The 11,461-nt window shown below is 40.4% G+C and overlaps 1 protein-coding gene across 1 annotated transcript in view; it reads right to left on the bottom strand.

Moving 5' to 3' along the window:
- Positions 1-661: 661 nt before the first annotated feature.
- Positions 662-11,461, bottom strand: part of LOC115123577 (choline O-acetyltransferase-like) — a 23,543-nt gene continuing 12,743 nt past the window's right edge. The window contains exons 6-13 of the mRNA XM_065002331.1: positions 10,767-10,944; positions 10,367-10,536; positions 10,067-10,167; positions 9,423-9,551; positions 9,127-9,249; positions 2,482-2,548; positions 2,206-2,343; positions 662-1,828 (exon numbers count right to left, since the gene is read on the bottom strand). Of these exons, the coding sequence (XP_064858403.1) occupies positions 1,502-1,828; positions 2,206-2,343; positions 2,482-2,548; positions 9,127-9,249; positions 9,423-9,551; positions 10,067-10,167; positions 10,367-10,536; positions 10,767-10,944 (1,233 nt within the window). The 3' untranslated portion in view covers positions 662-1,501. The remainder of the gene's footprint in view (positions 1,829-2,205; positions 2,344-2,481; positions 2,549-9,126; positions 9,250-9,422; positions 9,552-10,066; positions 10,168-10,366; positions 10,537-10,766; positions 10,945-11,461) is intronic.

The raw sequence follows: 11,461 nt of genomic DNA on the forward strand, positions 1-11,461 counted from the left end.
CAGGAACAGGGTTGGAGTTAAAACCTACAGGAGGGTATCTCTCCAGGAACAGGGTTGGAGTTAAAACCTCCAGGAGGGTACCTCTACAGGAACAGGGTTGGAGTTAAAACCTCCAGGAGGGTACCTCTACAGGAACAGGGTTGGAGAGCCCTGATGTAAACCTCCAGGAGGGTACCTCTACAGGAACAGGGTTGGAGAGCCCTGATATAAACCTCCAGGAGGGTACCTCTCCAGGAACAGGGTTGGAGAGCCCTGATATAAACCTCCAGGAGGGTACCTCTCCAGGAACAGGGTTGGAGAGCCCTGATGTAAACCTCCAGGAGGGTACCTCTCCAGGAGCAGGGTTGGAGAGCCCTGATATAAACCTCCAGGAGGGTACCTCTCCAGGAACAGGGTTGGAGAGCCCTGATGTAAACCTCCAGGAGGGTACCTCTCCAGGAGCAGGGTTGGAGAGCCCAGGGCAGGGTTGGAGAGCCCTGATGTAAACCTACAGGAGGGTACCTCTCCAGGAACAGGGTTGGAGAGCCCTGATGTAAACCTCCAGGAGGGTACCTCTCCAGGAGCAGGGTTGGAGAGCCCTGATATAAACCTCCAGGAGGGTACCTCTCCAGGAACAGGGTTGGAGAGCCCTGATGTAAACCTACAGGAGGGTACCTCTCCAGGAACAGGGTTGGAGTTAAAACCTCCAGGAGGGTACCTCTCCAGGAACAGGGTTGGAGAGCCCTGATATAAACCTACAGGAGGGTAACTCTCCAGGAACAGGGTTGGAGAGCCCTGCTTTAGACTTTACTAGATAGATATCCCTCTTTGGCAGCATCATTATAGTGATGATATTAAACCTAGTTCCTACTTTTGCTCTTTCCCTATGGGTTAGGTTGCCGTCCGGACATGAATCCCATTAGTTACAATATGATCAATGTTTGCACGATAAATGTGAATATATTGATAACGATATATTCCGGTATATATATATATATATATATATATATATATATTTAGGAGTTGTTTCGACAAAGCTGAATAAACAGTACGTTGAGCCTACATACGCTGAGATCATTCAGGAGTAAGTAAGAGGAGCTGTCCGTCACTACAGTGCTGAAATAGCCGGCATGGCTTTAGTTTCCTATTTACCAGACTAGTGAGCTGTGCTCTGTCTAGACTCCCACAGAGTACCGATGGTGAATGAGAGCGTCTACATCGTATTTTCTACATCTATATGTTTCCTTCCTTATTTAGTTTTAATGTACATTGTTACATAGTTAACGATTCATATTGACTCGAGAGATAAAGTCGTAGAAACATCAACTTTTATCGCACAAACACCAAAATATACACACAGGACAACTAGCTAACGCTACTTTCACCACGTACCTGGACACGTGTCAGGAGTTGAGTGTAACTCCTGAGGATGTTGTAATATGGACACCGTAATCTGTGGGAAGTTGAGTGTGACTACTGAGGCTGGTCAAATACGGACACCGTAATGATATCTCAGTATTACTTATTTCCCTGTTTTCTGAGGTGTAACCGCCTTCGAGGCAGCAGCAGTGTTGCTCTGAGGCTTGCTGCCAGCTCCTTGGCTTTTCTCAACCGCCTTCGAGGCAGCAGCAGCGTTGCTCGGAGGCTTATTGCTCGTCTTGCACAGATCCCTCATCTCTACGAGGCCCTCGTCCAGAGCCTTGATAAAAACGGCCGAGCTGGTCTCGGTGCTGCCGTGGAAGCTGGTCACGCTGAAGAGGAGGTGGTCTTCCTGTGGGTTGTAGCAGCACCCGTAACCGTTAGGAACCACCGGGCCGTAACAACAGAACATCTCCACTGTGGTGGGGACCTGAAGAAGGTGTACCAGTTAATGCAACATGTACTTTAAGATATACACAGGTGGACTTTAACAAGAGATTCATACGTAGTTTTTAAACCGTTACCAATTACTTCATAGATATTTAATATATGTAATAAACAGTTATAACACAATTGGTTGAATATAATGTTATTTTATTTCATCTGCTTGTCAATTAAGGAGGTTAGATGTAAGCAGCATGACTTTGGATACAAACGTCTGCTAAACGGTGCATATTCTACACTATTATCATTATTATCATTATTATTATTATTATTATTATTATCATTATCATTATTATTATCATTATTATTATAATGGCTGCAATAGCAATAGACCCATAGCAAAGAGACGACGAGATGCTATACCTGACTGGTGGATAGAATGAACTGGTTACTGGCCACGTAGGTTTCATCTGTGAAGATCTCTGGCATCTCCATATGGATCTCCTGTGAGATCTCTCTGAGTCCTAGAAGGTGATTGTCTATTCCCATCCCTGTAATAGCCTGCAACATCAAATTAAAAACCCATCTTGAACCCTTAGAGCTTTAATAATATTAAATCTACTTAATATAGAGGTTTCTTATGAATAGAACATTTATCAAATAAACTTTATACCGTTTTAGTCAAACTCTCGTACTTACTGCAATTGTGGAATTTGTCTGGGCATTAATCGCATCCCACAATCGTTTAATCTTTTCTGAATCCTGTCAAATTGAATACAAACAAAAGCATAATAAATAATTGCATTTAGTCTCAAAAGTCTCAAATATAATAATATAATAATATATAATAATAATATAATATAATAATATAACATTGAACATTGTCTAAAGAGAGACAAAGTCACATATTTGACCTGTTATGAGTCATATGATAGATTGCAAGTGCTGTAAATCTGTAGAGAGATCAGATGCTTTGTTGTGTGTGTGTGTGTGTGTGTGTGTGTGTGTGTGCGTGTGTGTGTGTGTGTGTGTGTGTGTGCGTGTGCGTGTGTGTGTGTGTGTGTGTGTGTGTGTGTGTGCGTGTGCGTGTGTGTGTGTGTCTGTGTGTGTGTGTGTGTGTGTGTGTGTGTGATATACTCATCTGTTGAGAGTTCGAATAATAGAATACAAAATGTGTAGAATTGTAGGAAAAGTGTAAAAAAAAATACATTTTCTCTCCACCCCAATTGCAAAATGTGTAGAACTGCAGAAAATGTACTTTAAAACGTACTTTCCACCGTCAAGCTGGTAGACACAAAAACAAAGTGCCCTCAAATCTCGCTTAGGGCCCCCAAAAAGCTAGAGCCGGCTCTGCTGTGTGTGTGTGTGTGTGTGTGTGTGTGTGTGTGTGTGTGTGTGTGTGTGTGTGTGTGTGTGTGTGTGTGTGTGTGTGTGTGCTTGCGTGCGTGTTTATGGCTGGAATGAAGGATACTCAACTCTTACAGTTTATTTTATTTTATTTCTTTGGTACTGTTTTCACAAGTACACCGGCATGACCAAAAGTATGTGGACACCTGCTAAATTGAACATCTCAATCTAGAATCATGGGCATTAAACATCGAGTTGGTCCCCCCCTTTGCTGCATTAACAGCCTCCACTCTTCTAGGAAAGGCTTTCCACTAGATGTTGGAACATTTCTGCGGGGACGTGCTTCCATTCAGCCACATGAGCATTACTGAGGTTGGGCGATTAGGCCTGGCTCGCAGTCGGTGTTCCAATTCATCCCAAAGGTGTTCGATGGGGTTCAGGTCAGGGCTTTGTGCAGGCCCATCAAGTTCTTCCACACTGATCTCGACAAACCATTTCTGTATGGACATGGCTTTGGCATTGTCATGATGAAACAGGAAAGGTCTTTCCTCAAACTGTTGCCTTAAAGTTGTAAGCACAGAATAATCTAGAATGTCATTGTATGCTGTAGCGTTAAGATTTTCCTTCACTGGAACTAAGGGACCTGAACCATGAAAAACAGCCCCAGACCATTATTCCTCCTCCACCAAACTTTACAGTTGGCACATTGAATTCGGGCAGGTATCATTCTCCAGATTTGTCAGTTGGACTGCCAGATGGTGAAGTGTGATTCATCACTCCAGAGAACGTGTTTCCACTGCTCCGGAGTCCAATGACGGAGAGCTTTACACCATCCCAGCCGAGGCTTGGCTTTGCTGATGGTGATTTTAGTCTTGTGTGCAGCTGCTCAGCAATGGAAACCCATTTCAGGAAGCTCCCAACGAACAGTTCTTCTGCTGACGCGACATCCACAGACAGTTTGGAACTCAGTAGTGAGTGATGCAGCACTCGGCGTTGGTGAGCTTGTGTGGCCTACCACTTCAAGGCTGAGCCGTTGTTGCTCCTAGACATTTTCACTTCACAATAACAGTACTTACAGTTGACCGGTGCAGCTCTAGGAGGACAGAAATTTGACAAACTGACATGTTGGAAAGGTGGCATCCTATGATGGTGCTGCGTTGAAAGTCACTGAGCTCTTCATTTTACTGGCAATGTTTGTCTATGGAGATTGCATGGCTGTGTGCTCAATTTTATACACCTGTCAGCAATGGGTGTGGCTGAAATAGCCAAACTAACACTAACTTGAAAGGGGTGAATTTTCCGACCGCAGACAGTCTTACATTCAAACCCTTTTCATTGTTCATTAATTTTGTTCGCAGACATTTTTTCACCACAGAACCATTAATCCAAAAAAATCTAAGTTTACTGTGAAATAAAATGAGTACGTTGGTTTTAATACCCAATGATGTATACCTGCTCTATGTAGCTCATTTATCAACAAATTAAATCCAAAATAAATGTCAGATACATGTTTCAGAAATTGACTTTTTTTAATGTAGTATGTCACAGTACTGTCAATTACAGGACAATACACTGTTTTCACATCAGTCTATACACTCGGAACTACCCATTAAAATGGACTGAACGTCATTTCTGTCCCATGTGGTGTGATCATTGAAGACTCCTTTCACAATGTAATCCATTGTTTAAGCAGGCACTAGTTTGTTTGCATTCAAGCCTGTCTCGAGCATTTGGCCGTAGGTTGTCATAGAAACCGCATGTAAATATCCTCATCGTGCCTGCACCTGGGGGGGAAAACCTCTTGGCGAATCCAATCCTGAAGGAAGGTAGTACGCTCATGGGGATGACAATCATACCCCTGCCAATCTGTATTGTAATTGTGTATTGTATTTTACAGTATTGTATTGTAATCGTGTATTGCATTTTACAGTATTGTATTGTAATCGTGTATTGAATTTTACAGTATTGTATTGTAATCCTGTATTGCATTTTACAGTATTGTATTGTAATCCTGTATTGTATTTTACAGTATTGTATTGTAATCATGTATTGCATTTTACAGTATTGTATTGTAATCGTGTATTGTATTTTACAGTATTTTATTGTATTTTACAGTATTGTATTGTAATCATGTATTGCATTTTACAGTATTGTATTGTAATCGTGTATTGCATTTTACAGTATTGTATTGTAATCGTGTATTGAATTTTACAGTATTGTATTGTAATCCTGTATTGCATTTTACAGTATTGTATTGTAATCGTGTATTGTATTTTACAGTATTGTATTGTAATCATGTATTGCATTTTACAGTATTGTATTGTAATCGTGTATTGTATTTTACAGTATTTTATTGTATTTTACAGTATTGTATTGTAATCATGTATTGCATTTTACAGTATTGTATTGTAATCATGTATTGTATTTTACAGTATTGTATTGTAATCATGTATTGCATTTTACAGTATTGTATTGTAATCCTGTATTGCATTTTACAGTATTGTATTGTAATCGTGTATTGTATTTTACAGTATTGTATTGTAATCATGTATTGCATTTTACAGTATTGTATTGTAATCGTGTATTGTATTTTACAGTATTATATTGTACTTATGCATTGTAGTGGTCCTGTTCGTGGCTCAGTTCATAAGAGCATGGCACTAGCAACACCCAGAGTTGTGGGTTCAATTCCCACTGGATTCACATACCAAAAATGTATGGACTGTTGCCACGTTGGATAAAAGTGTCTCTGCTATGTACATGGCATATATTAGGGTGTTAGAAAACTACCACAGTAACTTCGTTTAAGATGCATGTTTACTGTATAGGGGATATATTTACTATTGTTTTTGCCTTTCTGGATAATGCGTGTATTGCTATTGTATTGATAGATATTACTGCGCTGTTGGATCGAGAAACATAAGCACTGCAGCTGCTGTAAAATCTCTGTAACGGTTCTCGTTGGTGGAAGGAGAGGAGGACCAAAATGCAGCGTGGTAAGTGTTCGTCATATTTTAGTAGGAAAACTGAACACTACACAAAATAACAACGAAGAGAAAACGAAACAGTTCTGCCAGGTGAACCAAACACTAAACAGAAATTAAACACCCACAGGCTACCTAAGTATGATTCTCAATCAGAGAGCACAAACGACACCTGCCTCTGATTGAGAACCATACTAGGCCAAACACATAGAAATATAACATAGAAAAAGAAACATAGACTACCCACCCCAACTCACGCCCTGACCAACCTAACACAAATAACATAGACTACCCACCCCAACTCACGCCCTGACCAACCTAACACAAATAACATAGACTACCCACCCCAACTCACGCCCTGACCAACCTAACACAAAGACCTAGACTACCCACCCCAACTCACGCCCTGACCAACCTAACACAAATAACATAGACTGCCCACCCCAACTCACGCCCTGACCAACCTAACACAAAGACATAAAAAAGGAACTAAGGTCAGAACGTGACAATCTCCTAATCCGCATAGGCGACCAACTTGGATTTGATTTGTTACATACAGTATATCTCTGAACTCGTCAATATCAGATTTAAATTTGTATTTTTTTTTATTTTTTATTTGAAATAAAAATCTTAATAGTTATCATTATAGTAGTACATTGAAGTATACCATACTTTGTATGTTTCTACTTTACAGACATACATTTTCGTTGTATTCCTCAAAATCTGTAGAAGACAAACCACTTTACATCTATAGTTTTTACCAAACGGTTAAGTGATCATCAATTAAGAGCAGTTGGATTAAGTAAAATGTCTTTTAACAACAGAGAAGAGAATCAAATCAAAACGTAATGTGAGCATTGTGAAAAGCACTTACTTTATAGGAATGTGTATTGCAATGTGAAATTTGTCTTTCTAGATGAAACTGATTAAGTTTGGTTAAAAAATGACTAGGATTTTGTGTGTTGTACTTAGTTAATTGGAAATGTGCTTTAGAGTTTTGAAACAAAAGCCTTTTCAATGATCTGTTTTGAGTTTTCTACTAAGAGTTGAGGAAATGTACCACATACTTGTGAAAATTGCAGAAAAGCAATATAAAAAAACTAAGCAGACATGATGAACAGCATTATGGGAGAAGAGGACACGATGAACAGCATTATGGGAGAAGAGGACACGATGAACAGCATTATGGGAGAAGAGGACACGATGAACAGCATTATGGGAGAAGAGGACATGATGAACAGCATTATGGGAGAAGAGGACATGATGAACAGCATTTTGGGAGAAGAGGACATGATGAACAGCATTTTGGGAGAATAGGACACGATGAACAGCATTATGGGAGAAGAGGACATGATGAACAGCATTATGGGAGAAGAAGACACGATGAACAGCATTATGGGAGAAGAGGACATGATGAACAGCATTATGGGAGAAGAAGACACGATGAACAGCATTATGGGAGAAGACGAACAAAGATGAACAGCATTATGGGAGAAAAGGACACGATGAACAGCATTATGGGAGAAGAGGACACGATGAACAGCATTATGGGAGAAGAGGACATGATGAACAGCATTATGGGAGAAAAATGACTCACAGATGAACAGCATTATGGTCCGAGAAGCCTTCACAAAGATGAACAGCATTATGGGAGAAAAGGACGGATGTTGAACAGCATTATGGGAGAAGAGGATAGAAGCACTCATTATAAGTGGACAAGCCCATTGCATGGGGAAATCAGAAAAATGACTCAAAATAAATATCGCCACTGTATGTCAATGGAGGCATAATTCACTGTCATGGAAACGACGGATAGAACAAAGGAACATAGTTTCTTTCTGGGAAATAGCAAAATAAATTTTTTGTTACATTAATATGACTTAGGTTTTTTTTAATAATATGACTGTTAGTAAAGAATGTAATCAAAGGAAAAATGTGTTGAAACAGGATTAAAACAACCAACAACATGTCCTTTTAGAGAACGTTCTTAACCTCTTGAATCTAGGGGGCACTATTTTCATTTTTGGAAAAATAACGTCCCCAAAGTAAACGGGCTATTTTGTCAGGACAAGATGCCAGAATATGCATATAATTGACAGCTTAGGATAGAAAACACTCTAAAGTTTCCAAAACTGTAAAAATATTGTCTGTGAGTATAACAGAACTGATATTGCAGGCGAAAGCCTGAGGAAAATCACATCATGAAGGGACTCTTATTTAGATCCTCTGCGTCCCTATTGAGCAGTGAATGAGACATCAACCAGATTCCTTTTTCTATGGCTTCCCTAATGTGTCTAGTGTCACAATACATAGTTTCAGGCTTTTATTTTGAAAAATGAGCCTGCGTCAGTGGTCAGCTGAAGTCTCTCAGAGTGTTTCGTGCGTAAAGGACAAATGCAGCCATTGTTTCACTCTTTCCTACTAAGAAGCCATCTGTCCCGGTTGATATATTATCAAACAGATATTTGAAAAACACCTTGAGGATTGATTATAAACAACGTTTGCCATGTTTCTGTCGATATTATGTAGCGGATTTGGAATATTTTTCGCCGTTGTCGTGACCGCAATTTCCGGTCGATTTCTCAGCCAAACGTGAAGAACAAACGGAGCTATTTCGCCTACAAAAATAATATTTTTGGAAAAAAGGAACATTTGCTAACTAACTGGGAGTCTTGTGAGTGAAAACATCCGAAGCTCATCAAAGGTAAACGATTTCATTTGATTGCTTTTCTGATTTTCGTGACCAGCTTGCCTGCTGCTAGCTAGGCATAATGCTATGCTAGGCTATCGATAAACTTACACAAATGCTTGTCTTGCTTTAGCTGTAAAGCATATTTTCAGGGTGATTAACAAAAGGCTAAGCTGTGTTTCAATATATTTCACTTGTGATTTCATGAATATGAATATTTTCTAGGATAATTTATGTCCGTTGCGTTATGCTAATTAGTGTCAGTTGATGATTACGCTCCCAGATCCGGGATGGGTAGTAACAAGAGTTAAAGGTGTACAACACCTGTAAAATGCCAGTTGTAGAGACACCTGTATGTACGCATCTGGGCTCATCTTCTGCTTCTTGATGAATTCTTTTCCATAGACCTCAAACTTGTGTACATCCATGTCCAGATCTCTAACCAGCCTGAGGAGAAGGAAATATCAATATATGTTAAAGTTCCTAATGCCTCTGTTTTTTATATCCGTGTTAAATCATGTCTGTCTGGGTAAAACTTTTAAGTAACTTTCATTAAAACGGTCAACAACAACAAAAAAACAGCTTATATGTGTATGTGTGCAATCATGTGTGTGTCTTGCCTCTGCAGTCTCTCAGCAGAAGCCTTCAGGAGGCCCTGGATGTGGGGCGTGGTCTTCCAGAGCAGTCTGCGAGGAGCAGGAAGCTCCGACACGCTGGTGGCCCTCCCTATCTTGGAGGGACTTCCTGTCCTGTGGAGAGAGCACGATCACATGACTTCCTTAGATTAGTGTTTTATTATTATTATAATTTATTATTCACTAACATAATATTGCTTCATCACTGACCTCTAATAAAATGTTAGTTGTGAATGTGAACTACACTGCAAAACATTAACTACATCATGTGTCTCATGCGTAAAATTTTAAATATCTGATTTAAGATTTAATGTAATAAACTGGCCGTTAACTATGTTGTAATGAAGTACTTTGCGTGTTTGGTGAGTAAATATGAACTCTCAGACATAAAAGCACAGGACCTGGAATAGAACCTTGGGGGACACCAGGACCTAGAATAGAACCTTGCGGGGACACCAGGACCTAGAATAGAACCTTGTGGGGACACCAGGACCTAGAATAGAACCTTGCGGGGACACCGGGACCTAGAATAGAACCTTGTGGGTCACCAGTCGTCAACTCCACCTAATCAGATTTAACCCTGTCCATATGGACACATACATGTAAATGAGTTCGGCTAGTTTGCTTACATGAATTTCATCAGGTATTCGGTACACGCCACGAGAACTATTCCCTCGAAGGGTGAATGCTCGCACACCGTGCCGCAGACTCCGTCCTCCCCTACAACAAACTGAAACAAACATTTATATTCCATTCCATGGCCTCAGGACCTGTATTGTACTGATCTAGAATCAGACCCCCCCACACACACACACACTTTGTCCATATCATCTTATTCTTTATTATCTAAAATGCTAAACTGATCCTGGATCAGCGCTACTACACCGAGACACTTGATATATAAGGGTCCAGGGTTGGCATCGCCCTACCTGCATTGGCTTGTCATACCAGCGGTTTGCCCCCATCTTCTCATGGCCTCCTCCATGGAGCATCAGCAGGGCTCGGCTGGTATCCCCAACCTCCATCCCACTGGGGTCGTCTAGACACACCACGCACAGACACTTCTCGATCACAGCCAACGACTCTCTGTTAACTGAATCTAGGGGAGGGAGGGAGGGAGATAGGGAGGGAGGCGGACAGGCGGACAGGCATGCAGACAGGCAGGCGGACAGACAGACTAGGTCAGTTTATGCAAATATATTTGTTTTCATAGTCTTCCCATGGTTTATTTCAAATTATTACTATGATTTAAATTATTATTTGATATTAGTCTTATTATTATAGTTATGATATTAAAATTATTGACAATAAGATTTTCTGAAGTGAAACCTTTAATGAGCACGTCTCTAGCCTGGGCCCATTCTGTTCTTCCATCTGACGTCAGCAGACCAAAAGGAGGCTGTCTCTCCTCCGTGTTCTCTGCCATCTTTACGATCTTCTCCAGTTGGCTTGAGATGTCCATTTCTCTCAGTGTTTTCTCCTTTACCACTAGGTCCATCACAAAGAACTGAGAAGAAGACAAATCATTTTTAGAAATAGGATTTTGGATTTGGAGTTTTTTTTTGTTTTTTTGCTCCCAAAGGGAAATTTTGTCGTTGGACATTGAACAGAGGTGATGGTATTTCCACGTAGAATATCACAGATTAAAACATACATCTGATTAAAATGTATTTCTAAGGAAGCGACAACGACAACACAAAAGACTATAAGATATGCTTTATACATAACACCTCAGAATAGATTACTGGCATTACAAAAATCTATAAAGCTTTTTCTCCGAGGAGCAATTCAATGTATCACTCAATCAGACACGTTGGGTCAATAGGCTGTTAAAAAAATAAAACCTGCCAATGCAAACACATCAGTCATTAGACCCCAATAGGCTGCTGACTAATGAAGGCAAGGTAAGAGAGGCAGAGGTTAACGATGTACCACCAGCGCCTGCTTGAACTGTGTGTCCCAAATGCCACCCTATTCCCTATGTAGTGCACTACTTTTTAAACAAGAACCCTGGTCAAATGTAG

Source organism: Oncorhynchus nerka, linkage group LG16 (assembly GCF_034236695.1).
Source record: "Oncorhynchus nerka isolate Pitt River linkage group LG16, Oner_Uvic_2.0, whole genome shotgun sequence".
In the NCBI taxonomy this organism is placed as follows: domain Eukaryota; kingdom Metazoa; phylum Chordata; class Actinopteri; order Salmoniformes; family Salmonidae; genus Oncorhynchus; species Oncorhynchus nerka.